General features: G+C 40.3%; 1 protein-coding gene across 1 annotated transcript in view; it reads right to left on the bottom strand.

Moving 5' to 3' along the window:
• The window catches only part of slc1a1 (solute carrier family 1 member 1), a gene marked incomplete at both ends in the record, with an annotated part of 50,543 nt that overhangs the window by 20,950 nt on the left and 11,463 nt on the right, over positions 1–18,130 (bottom strand). Inside the window, 5 exons of the mRNA XM_079257500.1 lie at positions 29–136; positions 425–609; positions 692–793; positions 905–947; positions 2,024–2,138. Coding sequence (XP_079113626.1) covers positions 29–136; positions 425–609; positions 692–793; positions 905–947; positions 2,024–2,138 — 553 coding nt within the window. The remainder of the gene's footprint in view (positions 1–28; positions 137–424; positions 610–691; positions 794–904; positions 948–2,023; positions 2,139–18,130) is intronic.

The following is an 18,130-nucleotide window of genomic DNA, read 5'->3' as shown; positions in this document are numbered from 1 at the left end:
ATAAATCCCGGTGTCCGGGACAGCTTACCCACTCAGCACTGTGACCATATAAAGACCCATCTTCCTGAAGATCTCCCAGTCCTCCACTTCAATGATCTTTGCAGCAATAAGGAACAGGATCCCGACAGGCATGTAGCTGAAAAAGCACAAAGTCACAGCTGGAATCAGAAGTTAAATAAAGCATTTTAAAGTCAGGAAACCAAAGATTTCCACTGCTCTGCTGCAAGTTTCTGGTTCCCCGTTAGATGCGAGTCATTCTTTCACAATGTTTCGTTTAAGGAGAGAAAAGCTTCATAAACTTTTGTTTTCATCAGGCGGAGTTTACGTTTGGTCAAATTCATTTAGAAGAAATGATGCAGCTGAACGTGTTGCAGGCGCACCACTCTGCCAAGCTCCTCCAACATCCTTTATCTCTTCTACGTACCACATTATTATTTGGACCAGTTTCATCGTTGCTTCATTCAGGGCATCAAAGAATTCCAGGAGGATTCGACCCTTCTCTCCCATCTTCCCGATGACCAGACCAAAAGCAACGCAGAACACGATGAGGCCCAACACGTTGATCCCGTCTGAATACGCTCCGACCAGCTGATAGTCCCTGGTCATGTTCTGCCAAGAGAAGAAGCTGGGAGTCAGCCTGTGTACCAGGAAGCTGTCTATAAAAGCTCCGCGTGGCGGCGTGCAGACGTACCTCCACCACTGCCATGATGCTAGTTGTGATTGGCGGGGCTGTCGTGTTGGTGTTATTAGCTGCAGCCTTCACCATCTCCAGCTCTTTGCGCTTAGTTTTGTACTGGAAAGAATGGGATCTGCGTTACGTTGCGGTGGTGACACGCTGCCTGACATGGAACTAAACGGTCCATGCATGCGACTGGAGAGTGAAGCGATGGCGAAAGTCGCCTACCTGCTGGAAACAAGCCTGCACCAGGTTTTCTGGAAACATGTTTCTGTTGATGTGAAAAACACAAACATGTCCATCACTCATCTCTTTAAACCCAACAGCAGAAAACATGGAAGAAAAGTCCTTTTTTTATCTGGAGTCTTTATTTGGCCTTTTAACAAAATATTTTTACAAAATTAAGTTTGTGTTTATTCTGACGCGATACATCAACGTTACTGTTCTGCAACATGTCTCCAGCAGGGGGCAGAACTCACTTCAGACTGTGTTCCACGGGATTTCCAGCAAAGTTTTTAACCATAAAAGAGCCGAGTCGTATCGCCATCCAAATGACAGGGAGCCATCTGGTCTCTGATTGGACGGTTTGATTAGCCACCATCCAATCAAACAGAGGCATAAAGAAGGAACACGACATGCAGCAGTCCTGAGTTTCGCATCCGAACAGGATGCAGATCTTTTTGCACATTAACAAACTGGAAGATTCTCTTTGCAGGATGATAAAACTTTGTTTATAAACATAAACTGAAATTATTTGAAAACATTCGTTTCCAGCTGCAGAAGCTTTATGAGTTCATATGGAGCCCATACATCTGCACCGCCTGCAGGGCAGATGTCCCCTCCAGTTGTTGCGGAATATTCTATGCTATCGATGCTACAGAGAGGACACGCCAGCAGCTGATGGTGGCAGGAAGAGACTACATTCATTACAGACTAACACAGCATCAGTGGGACAAGGGGAAGGCCTTCTTCAGGAGAAAGCCAGTTACATACATAGGACTCATCACTAGAGCGATACTTCTTTACATGGGAAGGCATGTCACAAGTTACTAATTTATAGTTTATACATTTTTCAAGCTGACTGGTGATGCTGATGTGGTTGCTATTATTCCAACAGATATCATTGTTTACCAGGTGCAGAAGTTGACCTTGGATCAAATCTAACTTCCACACAGTCCCTGTGCTGGACACTAAAACCTCCGGTTTTTATCTGGTGGTTGTGGAACCAACGCTGCCAGATGTAATCCTGCATGAAGCCACTAATAACCTTCCACTCATATATTTTACAGCATCTGGAGACAATCAACTCTAATGAACCTGAAAGGTTTTCAGTTTCACAGGGATCACCTGAGGAGGTCTAGGAGTGTGTCCACGGTGGTAACGTTGGGAGTTGTCCCGGTTCTGTCTATGTGCTCGGCTTCCTGCGAGACCCCCGGCTTGATGGTCATCACCAGAATAATTCCTGCAAACAACAAACCATTTATATCACCATGACGACAAAAACAGCAGGTTGCACCACTGCTTGAAGTCAGAAAGGTGTGTGTGGGTGTTTCCCGGCTCCATCCACAGCAGCCTGGTCTACAGAGGTTCATGCTACACCAAGTTTCCTGCGATATTAAAGACATTCGCAAATAAAAAAAACCCAAATCTGTTAACATCAGCGTCTGATACCTGGAAGTAATCAGATTATCAGATTACTGTAATAATCTCACAAGTCTACATGCGGCTCATTCACACGGACCATTATCTACTTTTATTTCATTATCAAATTTATTTTAAGTACGTGTTTGGTCTTTTTTTCTGGGTCATGGGATCAAGATGGCAGCTTAGCCAAGACTCTCCGAGACCGTGCATCCTTTTTTCTAACAAAACCCTTTTAAAGTGGTCAACATTTTCTGAAAGCTACGAGCTGAGGCTATGTCCAAACCTACGGTTGTAAATTAGTGTGACATTTTCACCCGTGCACGCAGCAAGACAACCAAAACATCTCCGCAAAGCCCTTTGGACGTGAGTGCTAGCGTGACAAATGCTAAGAAGGCTAGCATCGAAGAAGTTATGTGTGAACTCAAGTCACTACGATCAGATTTTGGGACAAGGCTGGAGGGCATTGACCAAAAGCATAATGCGGGCTGCATTGAACAGGCTGAGGCCCGTATTGATGAGATGGAAACTGTGCAAGAGGAAAACGTGACTGCTCTGAAGTGAATCGCTGCTTTGGAGACCAAAACAGACGACCTGGAGAATCGAGGAAGGAGAAAAAATGTAAGAATGTTTACATGAAAGAGCAGAAGGAACACGACCACTCATCAATTTCATACAGGAAAAGCGAACAACATGGCTTGAACTGCCACCTGAAAGAACGTTTACACTGGAGCGTGTTCACCACATGCTGGCCCCGGGGAAGCCAAACCAACACAGAGCTATTCTGGTACGGTTTTTGAAATTTCAAGAAAAAGAGCTTGTCTACAGAGAGACGAGGGAGAAGGAAATCAAACATGATGGGCTGAGGATCACGTTTGCACAGGACCTTTCGGAAGAAACTTTACGTGTTCGCAAAGGGTTCCAACCGGTGATCCAACGCTTTGTTGACATCAATGCCTTCCGTGGATTTCAGTACAATCCATGCAGATTGAGGATACTCTACGGGGGCAAGATTCATCTGTTTGCAACATTGCAGCAAGCTGAAGATTTCTACAAAGAAATTCCATGAGAGCCGCAGGACGCTACAAGGGAATGAACGGTGCAGTAAGGTGTATATTTATTGAGACTAAAGAGGTTAGGCTATGCCTGTTGATAATAGATATTTCGAGTTTATAATGGACAGCCGTTATTTTTAGTTTAATTTTTATTCAATATACTATTTCTGTTTGTTTTTTTGAAAAGTTGTTATTGGAAGGGAAAAAAGAAAGAAAAAAAGAAAAGAAAGGGAGAAGAAAGGAAGGAAAGGGGGAAGAAAAAAAAAGAGAAAAGACAAAGAAGTTGATAAGTTGACAGCTATGTTTTATTTTTTTGACACAATATATTCTTTATTGATAAGGGTTGAGTGAAATATTTTTCAATAACAAGGTCACGAGATGCTATTTTTGTTGGTGGGTCATGTTGAATAGTTGCTCCTCATTTTTGTGGATCAACATCCTGGTAACCCATTGTACATTAAGGGAGGGGACGTGTGCTTTACTGGATGAAGTACAAATGTTCGGGGGAATGTTCAGATTGAGTTTTATGTTGAATGAATGTGTATATGAGTGTTTTCCAGCATGCACCGTTTTTTGTTTTTTTTTGTACCTTGCTTTTTGTTAAGGTTTCAAATGATTAAGATTTATGGAAAAGACAAAAGAAAAAAGGCATTCTGAAGTGATAATTACTAGTTGGAATCTCAGGGGAATGAGAAAGCTTATTAAATTAAAACAGGTACTAAACAGGGTAAAATACTTAAAATCCAAAATAGTTTTTATACAGGAGTCGCATTTACCTGCAACAGATATTAAAATGTTGACTGAAAGATGGCCAGGCCAGGTTTTCCACGCTCCATTTATGAGTCGTGCAAGAGGGGTTATTATCTTAATACGCAAATCAATACCATTAAAAAAAAAATCAAAGCTTATAGTAGATACAGGTGGTAGATATATTATGGTACAAGGAAATGTCCTGTCACAGAAAATCAATTTCATTAATGTTTACGGTCCCAATGAAGAGTCACCATGTTTTTTTGAAAAATTATTCTTAGATATTTCCAATCTAGAGGGACAGCATGTTATAGGTGGAGACTTCAACTGGACCTTGGATCCAACACTAGATAGGTCTTCTCAAAAAGATAACACATGTCAAAACCAGAAAACTACTTAATAACTATTTTCAAGATCTTAGATTAATAGAGATTTGGAGGGTTTTTAATCCAAACAGGCAGTATTCATGTTTCTAAAGCATACTGAAAACACAGTCTCGTATTGATTACTTTTTAATATCAAACAAACTGCAGTCTCATGTGGAAAAATGTTGGTATAACAGCATTGTCTTATGTGATCATGCACCAGTCTCTATAAAAATACAACTGGGTAAGGGAAATGGATATTCAAAAAGATGGAAATTGCAAACATTTATGTTAAAAGACAAAACTTTTGTTAATTTTGTTTGAAAAATGTATTGATGATTATTTTGAGTTTAATAAGGACGAAACATCGGCTTGTATCAGTTGGGAAGCTTTCAAAGCATGTATTAGAGGAGAGATTATTAGTCACACCAGTACCCAAAATAAAAATTATAATCAAGAAATTATCCAATTAGATAGTCAAATTAAATTGCTAGAAAATTATCCTGAAAAATTAAAACAATTACTGGTTATGAGAGCAAAAGATAATAAACTAACAACTGACAAAGTCTAATGTGGACAAAACAAATGTTTTATGACCAGGGAGAAAAAGCAGGCAAACTATTGGCTTAGAGAATTAAAAACCAACAGACTGAAAGAGCAATACTTAGTAAAAAAAAATCAACTGGAGATGAAATTCCTAATGACCCAGTAGAGATCAATGAAAGCTTTCAAGAGTTTTATAAATTATTATACCAATCAGAAAGTAGTCCAAATGAGGAAGTCCAGAATTTATTGAATAAGTTACCATTTCGGACACTCTCAGAGGACGCCACGGTACTTCTTGACAGCCTTCTTACAACTAAAAAAATAATAGAAGCTATAGGAGAAATGAATAGTGGTAAAGCTCCTGGACCAGATGGGCTGCCGGACAAATTTTATAAATTGTTTAAAAATAAATTAGCACAACCACTCCTTCATATGTTTAGAGATTCCTTTGATATAGGTATACTCCTGGACACATTAAGACTAGCCGCTATAACACTAATATTAAAACCAAACAAACCACCAAAAGAATGTTCATCAAATAGGGGGATCAGTTTAATGGGATGTGATATGAAAATTTTACGTAAGATACTTTCAAAAAGGTTAGAAAAATACATGCCAAAGTTGATAATTGATGATCAACAAGGTTTTATCAAAACGAGACAAAGATGCCATAATATCAGACGTGTTCTAAATATTCTATATGAAAAACATGAATCCAAAGACTGCAGTGCTGGCAGTAGATGCCTGTCAAGCTTTTGACAGAATAGAGTGGGACTATCTGTTTTTGTCCAAATTTCTTTATTGAATTTTTCGCAGGGAATGTCATAGCATATGATAGTTTAACATTGTTTGTAGTATCTGCATAAGAATGAAATATAACCAAGAGCGAACGGAAAAGGAAAAACCCTGATTAAATCCCACTATCCCTCTCAAAAATCCTTGTCAGATGCAATCACAGTTGTTAAGATTATTGCACAAAAGTATAGCAATGAAATAAAGTAAAAAAAGCAAGTAGTGATAACAAACATATGAATAGACTAAATATTAAATAATAATAAACATAAATAAATAGTAAATAAAATAACCATAAGAATAAATAAATATTTAAAAAAAAAAAATAAAAAAAAAAAATAAAAAAAAAAAAAAATATATATATATATATATATATATATATATATATATATATATATATATATATACACAAAAGAAAGGGGGGTGGGGGGCTAGGTGTTCTCTCTCCCTATTTCTATTTGATCGGCTAAGTGTCGTCAATAGTAATGCTCAGGCTGTTATTAATGTAGGTCAACAGTGGGTCCCACGTTTTATGGAATGCTGTCAGAGATCCCTTCTGTGAGAACCTTAACTTTTCCAAATTTAGACAATGTAAAATTTCCCATATCCAGCTGTTATGTGTTGGTGGGGAGGTGTGCTTCCATTTAAGGAGTATGGCATGTCTGGCTAGCAGGGTGGTAAAGGCCACAACATGCTGTGTGGAGCTTGGCAGATTTTTAGGAAAAGGGAAGCCAAAGAGAGCAGACAGGGGATTTAGTTCCAAATTTGTGTTGAGGGCCTGATTGAGAGTTTGAAATATATTCGACCAAAAACTAGTCAAGCTCGGGCACGACCAGAACATGTGAACGTGGTCTGCTGGGTATTGTTTACAACGGTTGCAGGCATCACTGTGATTTGGGTAAATTTTTGCCAATTTGACATTGGTGAAATGAGCTCTATGTACCACCTTCCATTGTAGTAAGCAGTGCCCGGCACAAATCGATGAAGAGTGGATCCTTTTTAAAATGTCTCTCCACTGGTCCTCAAGGATGTCTATCCCCAGCTCATTTTCCCACGCATTTTTAGGCAGTATGGTGGGGTCTGGGTTCAAAAGTGAAATCTTGTAATAAATGACAGATGTCAGTCGCTTTTGTTGCCAGTGGAGAGAAAGTACTTGGTCTATTTCAGCTTCAGGGGGACGGTTTGGGAAATATGGAAACTGTTTTTGGATAAAGTATCTCACTTGGAGATACGGAAAAAAGTGGCTCTTGGGTAGGTTGGCCTTATCTGACATGGATGTAAAAGACATAAAGACACTGTCCTCGTACAGTTCCTTAAGTGTTTTGAGGCCTCTTTCAGACCATGTGCGAAATGCAGCATCGGTGCAGGAGGGAAGAAATGCATAATTATTCAAAACTGGAGCAAGAATCGAGGCCCTATGAAAACCGTGTTGTTTTCTAAACTGGATCCAGATTTTAATTGTATTGGTGACTATTGGGTTAGGTGAGACATTACGTGCATTTATTGGGAGCTGTGAACAGACGATAGAATGCAGAGAACAAGATGAGGATGCGATCTCAGTGTGGGCCCAAGGTGGACAATTGTCTGTGCCATCACCATGGAGCCAGTATATAAGCTTGTAAATGTTGCAGGCCCAGAAATAGTGATGAAAATTCGGTAATGCTAGCCCACCATCAGATTTAGGAAGTTGAAGAATGTTTTTCTTTATGCGGGCCGGTTTGTTATGCCAGATAAACGGATTCAGTTGTCGGTCAAGGTTCACAAAAAATGACTTATTGAGACAGATAGGGATGTGTTGAAAGAGATATAAAAATTTTGGAAGAACTACCATCTTGATAAGATTAACTCTACCTGCAAGAGATAGGGGGAGGGCGGCCCATCTTGATAAGTTCGACTTGCATTTTTCTAATAGGGGCTGAAAATTCTTCTGGAAGAGTCCCCTGAAAGAATTTGTGATAAATATCCCCAGATATTTGAATCCTTCTTCAGCTATTTTAAAAGGGAACACAGATCGTGGGACGGATTTTGCCAAATTATTTACAAAAAATAGCTCGCTTTTCTGAATGTTTAATTTATACCCCGATATGTTCCCAAACTGCTCCAGAATAGATTAAATTGGGGGAAGAGAGGATGTGGGGTTTGAGATAAATAAGAGAAGGTCGTCAGCATATAGCAGAAGTTTGTGTTCTAAACCAAAATGGGAGATGCCCTCGAATTCCTTCTGATTTCTCAGCCAGATGGCCAGCGGTTCGATGGCTATGATGAACAGCAAAGGCGAAAGCGGACATCCTTGCCGGGTTCCACGTTTGAGGGGAAAGTATGCTGAATGTACGCCATTGGTAATTACAGACGCCGAAGGGGTAGCATATAGTAGTCTAACCCAAGAAATAAAATTAGAGTCAAAGCCAAATTTTTCCAAGATAAAAAATAAAAATCCCCATTCAACCTGATCGAACGCTTTCTCTGCGTCAAGCGCCACAACAATTTCAGGGTAGTTTGACACAGGTGAGTGAATAATGTTCAACAGCCTTCTGGTATTGAAAAATGGAAGTCTTCCCAATGTGAAGCCTGTCTGGTCTGTGGAGATTATTGTCGGGATCGCTTTTTGAAGGCGACGGGCGAGAATTTTAGCAAGAATCTTATAGTCTATGTTTAAGAGTGAGACAGGTCTATAGCTACCACAGGCGGTAGGGTCTCTCTCTTTCTTCAGGAGTAGTGAAATTGATGCCTCATATAGGGTTGTTGGTAATCTACCTTCCGTGAAGGAATCATTGAACATTCTCACTAAGATGGGGGCTAGTAGTGTAGAGTCTGCTTTAAAGAACTCGGCTGTGAAGCCGTCAGGGCCGGGGGATTTCATGTTTTGCATAGCATTAATTGCATCATTTACCTCAAGCAAGGAGATCGGTATGCCTATCTCTCTTGCAAGATTTACTTCAGTCTTGGGGGTACACTAATTGTTCTAAGGGATTGAGAGTCATTGTAGTAATTGGTTTACATTCAGAAGTGTACAGTGTGGTATAGAAATCGGAGAATAATTTGTTAATAACTGCAGGATCAGAAGTGAGATTGCCGTCGGGTGTCTTAATTTGGGAAATCAGTCTTGAGACGCTAGCTGCACGGGCCTGTTGTGCCAAGAGCCTTCCGGCCTTGTCACCTTGCTCGAAAAAGTTTTGTTTTGATTGTCAAAGCTGTCTCTCCACAGCGTGCGTCATTAATAAACTGTGCTCAGAATTTAGTAGCAATCGTTTCTTGTAGAGGGCGGGGGTTGGGGAGGCTTTAAAAGTTCCTCAGCAATTTCTGTCAGCCTGGCCTGCTCCGTCCTCCTCATTTGGGAAATATAGGATATAACCTGTCCACGGACAGTAGCTTTAAGCGCTTCCCATAGAATGTTACTACTGACATCAGGGGTGTCATTAAACTCTATGTAAGAGCGAATTTTGGTCGCGATGAAACCTGTGAAATTGTCATCTGACAGTAAGTGTGAACTGAACCTCCATCGTGAGTGTGGGGTCATGTTTCGTGGAAAGCCAATGTCGACTGTGGTGGGCGCATGGTCGGAGGTGGTTATTGGATGATACTCGCATGCATTTACAGAGTCCATGAGTTTACTATCAAGTAAGAAAAAATCTATTCGGGAGAATGTGTGGTGTACATGGGAGAAAAAAGAAAAGGCTCTCACTTCGGGGTATTTGAACCTCCAGGGGTCAGAGAGTCCCAACTGTGATGTAAACATTTTGACCGCTAGCGCTGATTTGGATGTTGTGGTTTGAGTGGGGGAGGATCTGTCCAGAGTCACATCCTGCACTAAGTTAAAGTCCCCACCTATAATAATTCGGTGGCTATCCGCATTTGGAATTTTAGTAAAAAGCCTTATAAAAAAATTTTCATCGTCCCAAGTTGGCGCATAGATGGAAACCAAGACCACAGGTATATTCTGGAGCAAGCCCGCGACTATGACGTAGCGGCCATCAGTATCCTGAATTACATTTGTTGGCTCAAACAGGACCCTTTTATGGATAATAATGGCTGCCCCTCTAGTTCTATCTGTAAATTTGGAATGGAATAAGTGGCTCATCCACGCCCTCTTAATGCGCAGGGTGTCAGATGTTTTAAGGTGAGTTTCTTGCAAGAAAATCATATCCCCTTTAAGATATTGCAATTGTTTAAGGACCTTACCAGTTTTAATCGCGTTATTCATGCCTTTGGTATTCCAGGATATTAGACGCACGGCATTATCTCTTTTCATTCTATTAGCCATAGAGCAAACAGCAGCAAGTTGACTTTGCCCCGACCGTAATTCTGAGCTGTAATGGAGGGAGAGTGACAGAGTGATCGTTTGAATGTGTGTGTGAATGGGGAAGGAGGAAAGAAAGGAAGGGGGAGAAAGGAAAAAAGAGAAGAAAGAAAAAAAAGGAAAAAGAACAATGATAGCATTTGTGACCATCTGAGGGTTACACCCGTAATAAACACCAAAATCTGAGAGCTCATTAACTCTTAGCAAACGGCTAAACTAGGCTTCCAGAGCCTCCCTCCCTACCTTAACATAGGGAGACCCCTTAAGCCACAGAGGTAAGTGTCAGTAAGCACAGGAATGATACTAATAATATTCAAAACACGTTTACACAATAGAAAAAAGTCACAGAACTAGATAAATGATAGGAAAATGGTTGGTAGTTACTGTTCAAACAGCTGCATAGTTGAAACACCCGCAGACTGCAATCAGTGACTCGGTTATCCAATAAGCATAGTAGAGGTTCGTCGGGGTGGGCTCGTTGTGTCAGTCACTCTTTATGTCTCCTCCGCACGAGTGGATGGTATGAAGGCTTCAGCTTCGGGGACCGAGGAGAGCCTCATCCTCGCCCCATCTTTCGCTGTGATGACAAGCCTGGCGGGGAACAGCAGTGCCGGTCTGAAACCCAGGTTGTAGAGCGGTCACATTCTGGCGGCGAATCCAGGACATCTTCGCCAAGAACTTCTTTGAGCAAGTTCGCAAAGAAGGTTGTAGTACGCGGTCCCTTCACAGACTCAGGTACGCCAACCACTCCAAGTTGATAACTTTAGCTAACAGCTTGGCATTGCTATCGGTTAGCGTAGCACAGGATGCCTCCAGAGTCGTCAGGTGTTCGTCTTGTAAAGTGCAGTTTGCTTCGAGAGAAGCAATCTTCTGAGCGTGATCCAACACTGTGGCGTGGACACGGTCCAACTTCGACTCGAGAGTTGAGATGGAGGTTTTAAAGTCAGCGGAAAGGGCTTGGCGATGTCCTTCCAGTAGGTTAGCAATAGCCGCCATGCTAAGCTCATCACTTTCCTCATGCACGGGGCTGGCTTTTGTGCCGTGGTCTTTTGTATTCTTTTTGATCGCGGGTTTCGACATATTTCTGTATAATGTTTGTTAGATTAGTGAGAAATGTCCTCCGTTGTGGCTTTCGGGGTCTTAGAGAATGTTAGAATGATAAACGTTGTGGGAGCGAGACCAAACGCTGCCTTACTCCATCTCAGCCGCCATCTTTTTCCGAGTGTGACTATCTGTTTAAATTGTTTCCAAGGTACAGATTAGGAGAGACCTTTATGAAGTGGATTAGGCTGCTCTACACAAATCTTACTGCACAAATATTAACCAATAATAATATTTCAGAACCCATTAATCTGCAACGTTCAACTAGACAAGGATGTCCTTTATCCATGTTACTTTTCACTTTAGCTTTGGAACCATTGGCCATAGCAGTGAGAACTCACGGAGGAATATCAGGCATCAAGATTGGAGATCTGAGTCATCTTATCTCTTTGTTTGCTGACAATATCATTTTCTTTTTGACAGATTTAGGGAACACTATCCCCAATTTGGTGAGTTTAATTGAAGAATTTGGAAAGTTTTCTGGCTATAAAATCAACAATGCAAAATCAGTACTCATGCTTTTGAATGAGGAAGAAAAAAGGAACCCCCTGTACACATGGAATTTACAATTGCTATATATGGTTTTAAATATTTAGGCATTGAAATTACGCCAGATTTAAATAAAATTATTTCTACAAATTATAACCCCTTAGTAAACAAGGTTACAGAAATGTTGAACAGGTGGCCAAATCTACCCATATCAATGATAAGACAGATACATGTGATAAAAATGTCAATTTTGCCAAAATTTTTGTATTACTTTCAGACTCTCCCCTTAGCATTACCAATGTGATTTTTTGATAATTTAAATAAATTATTTAGTCAATTTATTTGGAACAATAGGAAAGCAAGACTTCGGTATAAATTATTATACCTACCCTATGACAGAGGAGGGCTTCAACTTCCCAATTTTAAGGTGGTATTATATGGCAGCCCAGCTAGCATCAGCGACACATTATTTTAGCACAAAATCTTCCCCAACTTGGGTGAATATTGAACAACAGTCGAATCCAGATTTGCCAATATATAGCTACCTTTACTCTGCAGACGTGAAAACATTAAAAAAAAAAAAAACAATAAACCCTTTTTTGAGGAATGCTATTGTTATCTGGCACACAGTTCATAAACATTTAGACGAATCTACAACTCTCTCCCAGTTTTCCCCCTTTGTGGAGTAACGATCAGTTTACACCTGGTAAAAATGATGGTGGATTTAAAATATGGAAAATGAAAGGCATTCATACTATTAAAGATTTGTATGTTAATGGAATGTTGCTTACATTTCAAGATCTGTGACTGATGTCAAATCCCTTGAAAACACTTCTTTAAATATTTAAAATGAAAAAGTTTCATGTCATCTAGATCTTCGGATATTATGTATATTCCTAAATTATCTTTAATTGAGGAATTAATTAAAAAAAACAAAGAAAAAGGACTATTGTCTAAATATTATAATCTAATATTGTCACATTCTAAAGAGTCTACAACAGACAAATTAAACACATAGAGAACTGATATTGTGGCCCTGCGATGGACTGGCGAGCTGTCCAGGGTGTACCCTGTTTCGTTTGGTATTTTATAAAGAATTGACATCACGCACGGAGCTTGGGAATCAGCCATCTCCTTACTTTATTGTGCAGTGCCGCCTGGCGGTTACAACATATAACAGCATTGTTTACATATCCTGACATCTCCCTTTATTTTCTTTTTTTAAAATAAACCCTGTGTAGCTTTGTTTCCTTAACTTGGCTCTCTTACATAACTTTACAGAACTGTTAAACCATTAAACAGGACAACATGCTACTCCTCAACAAGCCTTTTAGGTCTATTTATAACGCGACCACTGGCTGTTCTTGTATAAGGCTTTTCTGGACTGACAGTATCTGCAGTAGTTACAGGTGGGGTAGTACACATTTCAGGTTCACTCTGAGAATCTGCACAGGTTACTACATTTTGCTGAGTTACATTCTGTTTTCCTGACAATCTCCAAAATTTTCGGTTCCTCCTGTACTTTTGTCCATCTGGTGTCTGAACTACATATGATCTTGGGTGGTCAGACTTATCAGTGACCTGAGCTGGGCACCATGCACCATCTTGCCACAGTCTTACGTTATTTCCAACCTGCAGCTTATGAAGAGGTTTTGCTCCTTTGTCATAGTAGTCCTTTTGCTTTGTTTGTTTAGCTTGTGGCATCTGTTGTATTCCATTTGTGACTGTTTTGGGATTTAACATGTGCAAAGGTGTCGGTAGCTTGGTCCTAACACGACGTCCCATTAACAGTTGAGTTGGTGATTTTCCGACTTGATTTTCCTCAAGTGGTGTATTCCTCATGTTGAGCATTGCTAAAGATGGATCTTTCCCATCTGCTTTAGCCTTTTTGAGCAGTAGCTTGACAGTTTGTACTCCACGTTCTGCCATTCCGTTAGACTGTGCGTGATGGGGGCTTGATGTATTGTGAATAAAGTCCCACTCACTTGCAAAAGTCTCAAACTCCTTGGAGCTAAACTGTGGTCCATTATCCGAAATTACAACTTCAGGGATTCCATGTCTCGCAAATTGCGACTTCAAATGTGTGATAACAGTTGCACTTCTTGTGTCTGTTTTTAACCACTCCACTTCAACAAATTTTGAATAGTAATCCACTAACAGTAAGTATTCCTGCTGATCGAATGTGAACAAGTCCACGCCTATCTTTTGCCAAGGCCTTTCAGGAACGCTGTGTGGATGTAGTGGTTCTTTGCTTTGTCGTTTCTGATATGTACTGCACACATCACAACTGCTCACCAAATCTGTAATGTTTTCAGACATACCGGGCCAAAAGAGTACTTCTCTTGCTCTGCGTCTGCAGCTTTCGATACCTAAATGTCCCTCGTGAATTAGTTTCACCATGTCCGGTCTTAATGAAGCTGGAACAATCAGTCTTTCTCCTTTAAAAAGGAATCCATCAGCATGTGATATTTCTTCTCTGTAGTTCCAATAAGCTTGAATTTCCTTTGTGACTTGGCTTTTTGTCTCTGGCCAACCTTGTAGTACTGTTTCAAAGAGTTTACTTAAAGTTGCATCTTTTGCCGTTTCTGTTTTAAAGAGTTGAAGCTTTTCGTTTTATACTGGCAAGTTCGATATTAACAAGTGTAGTTGTGCTTCAATACCGTGGTCAGGTGAGCTGGTCGCTGGCAGATAAGCTCTGGATAATGCATCTGCAATGTGCATTTCCTTACCTGGCTTATACTGCACATTCACTTGGTACTTTTGCAGTCTCAACAGAGGTCTTTGTATTCTGGCTGGTGCGCTACTCAGTGGCTTTTTCATAATGACTTCCAATGGTTTGTGGTCAGATTGAACGTCGACTTCTCTCCCATAAATGTACTGGTGAAAACGTTCAGCTCCATATACTATTGCCAACATTTCCTTTTGTATTTGCGCGTAGCGCCGTTCTGTTTCAGTCAGTGTGCGTGACGCATAGGCGACAGGCTTATTCTCTTGTAGTAGAACAGCACCAAGTGCGCTTTTAGATGCATCTACTGACAAAGTTACTGGTTGTTTAACATCATAGTACCTGAGCAATGGTGCTTCTGTCAGTATTGTTTTCAGCTTGACAAATGTGTTCTGATGCTCTTCACTCCAGTGCCATGCAACATCATCTCTTGTTAGAGTCCGTAGAGATTCAGTGTGTTGCGACATGTTCGGAATGAACTCTGCAAGGTATGTTACCATGCCCAAGAATCGCTCGGCATCTTTTTTGCATTCCGGAGTTGGGATTTTGATTACAGCTTCAAATTTACTGTCATCTGGTTTTAAACCATCTTTTGAGAAGATGTGGCCCAGGTATTTTATCTCTTCAAGACCAATCTTGCACTTTGCTTTATTCAGCTTAAAGTTCTTTGCTCTGGCTATTTCTAGCACTTGTCTCAGTCTGTTGTCATGTTGCTCCTTAGTTTCACCCCAAATCAATATGTCATCAATATATGTTTCAAGACCTTCTATGCCCTCAAACAGCTGCTTCACCGTCCTGTGAAACACTTCTGGAGCAGAGTTGATCCCAAAGGCGAGTCTTAGAAAGCGGTAACGGCCAAAGGGAGTGTTGAATGTACAAAGGCGAGAGCTGGCATCATCCAGTTTGAGTTGCCAGAAACCTGAGCTTGCGTCCGATACTGTGAAATACTTGGCTGTTGATAGTCTGCAAGTTATTTCCTCAACAGTTGGTAGTTGGTAATGCTCTCTCATAACTGCTACATTGAGATCTCGTGGATCCAGACATAATCTCAATTTCCCTTTGTTCTTGACGATTACTGTGGGGTTGACCCACTTGGTAGGCTCTTCAATCTTTGCAATGACTTGTAACTTTTCCATTCTTTCTAGTTCAGTTTTCAGTTTTTCTCTTAGAGTCACAGGTATTTTCCTTGGTGGGTGCACCTTTGGTCTCACACTCTCATCAATGCGAATACTGTGTTCTCCTTCAAGGCAACCTAGGCCTTCAAACACATCAGCATAGTCCTTGAAAATGTTCATTTTTGTACCTTTATCCAGTGCGTGAACTCTTTTGATGAGACCCATGTCCTCACATGTCTTGAGTCCCAGTATTGGCATAGTGTCTGGCTTCACCACTATGAACTCCAACATGTATGGCTTCTTTTTGTATTTTACAGCCCATTTGCATTCACCCACAACTTGCATTTGGGTTCCTGTGTATGCAAACAACTTCACTTTTGTGGGTTTTAATGTTGCTCTTTTACCCAATCTTCGAATCAGTTTATGAGGGATGACATTGGCTTGTGCGCCTGAGTCAAGTTTGAATTTTACATGTTTATGTTCTACTTTCAACTTGACGGTCCATTGGTCTTTTTGTTGTCGAGCTTGTGCTTGGACGCTTCCAACAAACAAGCTTGCTTTCTCCATGACATCCTCGTTCACTGTGTGTACTTTCCTTGAACGACACATTTTGGCATAATGGTTCATTTTTTCAGTTCTTGCATTGCTTGCCGTATGCAGGGCATTTCTTTGCTGTATGCTCACTTCCACATCGTTTACAGAAAAATGTGGCAACTTTGTCTTTTTCAGCTGATTTTGTTTTATTTTGCTGGACCTTCTTGTGTGGCTGTTTGTATTTTACAGCATCTACGTGTTTGCTTGCCGTGCGGATGCTTGTGCACTATAATCCTCGTCTTGCATTTGCTTGATTTGTACTTTCGTGGCTTCGGCCGCTATGCACAGTTGAGTTGCTCGTTGAAGGTTAAGATCAGTCTCTCTCAGTAGTCGCTCTCTCATTACATCTGATGTGATACCACAGACAACACAATCCCGTATAAGAGATTCTTCCAATTGTCCGAATTCACACGACTTTGCTTTTAGTTTAAGCTCTGTAATATACTGGCTGAAAGTCATTTCCCCTTGAACACACGTGAAGAACTTGTATCTCATATGTTATGTTCTTTTTCGGGTTACAGTATTCTTCGAACATCTCCATTATTTTAGCAAGTTTGTGTCTATCATCTTCCTCTGCAAATGTGAAGGTATTGTACACTTCAACGGCATCTTCACCCGCAATGTGAAGGAACAACAACGACTGCACTTTAACCAGTTTGCTAACTCCACCGGTTGCTGCTAGGTATAGCTCAAACCTTTGCCGAAACCTCCTCCAATTCTCCGAGAGGTTACCATGCTGCAGCTCGAGTCCTGTCGGTGGTTTAAGTCCCTCCATTGCTTTCTTGGTGAAATCAGTTCACTTTTTTTTACTTCTGACACCATGTTTCGTTTGGTATTTTATAAAGAATTGACATCATGCACGGAGCTTGGGAATCAGCCATCTCCTTACTTTATTGTGCAGTGCCGCCTGGCGGTTACAACATATAACAGCATTGTTTACATATCCTGACATACCCTGCCTTTCGCCCAAAGCTAGCTGGGATAGGCTCCAGCTTCCCCGCGACCCTGAATTGGATTAAGCGGTTTAGAAAATGAATGAATGAGAACTGATATACCAGAAAGTATAGATGAATTAGAATGGAATGAGGCATGTTTTAAGGCTCAAAAACAAACAATAAATACACGTCTAAAACTCCTACAATAGAAATGGTTAACAAGGGTCTATATAACTCCTGAAAAACTTCATTGAATGTCAAGCAATATTCCTGACACATGTACCAAATGTCGGAAGGATAAAGGAACGCTTAACCGTTGTCTATGGGAAAACCCAGACATACAAAGGTCTTGGGAAAGCAATCTAAAGTGTTTGAAATATTTGGAATCAAAATGCCACTATGTGCCAGACTATGTATACTGGGAATATATCCAGAAAATTTTCCACAGACTAAAAAACAAATTCAACTGCTGGATTTTGGATTCTTGCATGCCAGGAGGATAATTGCTTTAAACTGGAAGAATATGGAGCCACCTTCAATTACACAATGAGAACAAAGAGAACTTTCATAAAATAATGGACTAGAGAGACTGACTTATATTTCCAAAGGAAAACTAGAAAAATTTTGCAATTATGGGAACCATATATGACCATATTAACATCAGGAAGATAGGTGAAGCAAGCGGATGTAAATTGTTAAAACATTCATTTTATTTTTATTAATTTGACCTTGAGAATGTTTTTTGGCTGCTGAGTGGGATGTCATAGATAAAAGCTTAACTGCTTCCAGGTTCTAACATCTCTTAAACTTCATGGAAGAGATAGTAGAGATGACAACTTTAGTTTCCTTAGTGAATTCAAATTTGAAAGTTAATAACTGAGGTATTTATTTTACATCAGACACTTGGACTTTATTGAACCTGGAGGTAGAGATATGATGCCATCACTCTCAAACCTAATATTGTCAGCATAAAAGGTGCATGCTATGGTATGTGTGTGTGTGTATGAATGTGAGTGTTTTTGTAGTTGTTGTTTTCTTTGTATATATAT

The sequence above is a fragment of the Telmatherina bonti genome, assembly GCF_933228915.1.
Source record: "Telmatherina bonti genome assembly, chromosome: 18".
Taxonomy (NCBI): Eukaryota; Metazoa; Chordata; class Actinopteri; order Atheriniformes; family Telmatherinidae; genus Telmatherina; species Telmatherina bonti.
This window is presented reverse-complemented; position numbering and strand designations above follow the sequence as displayed.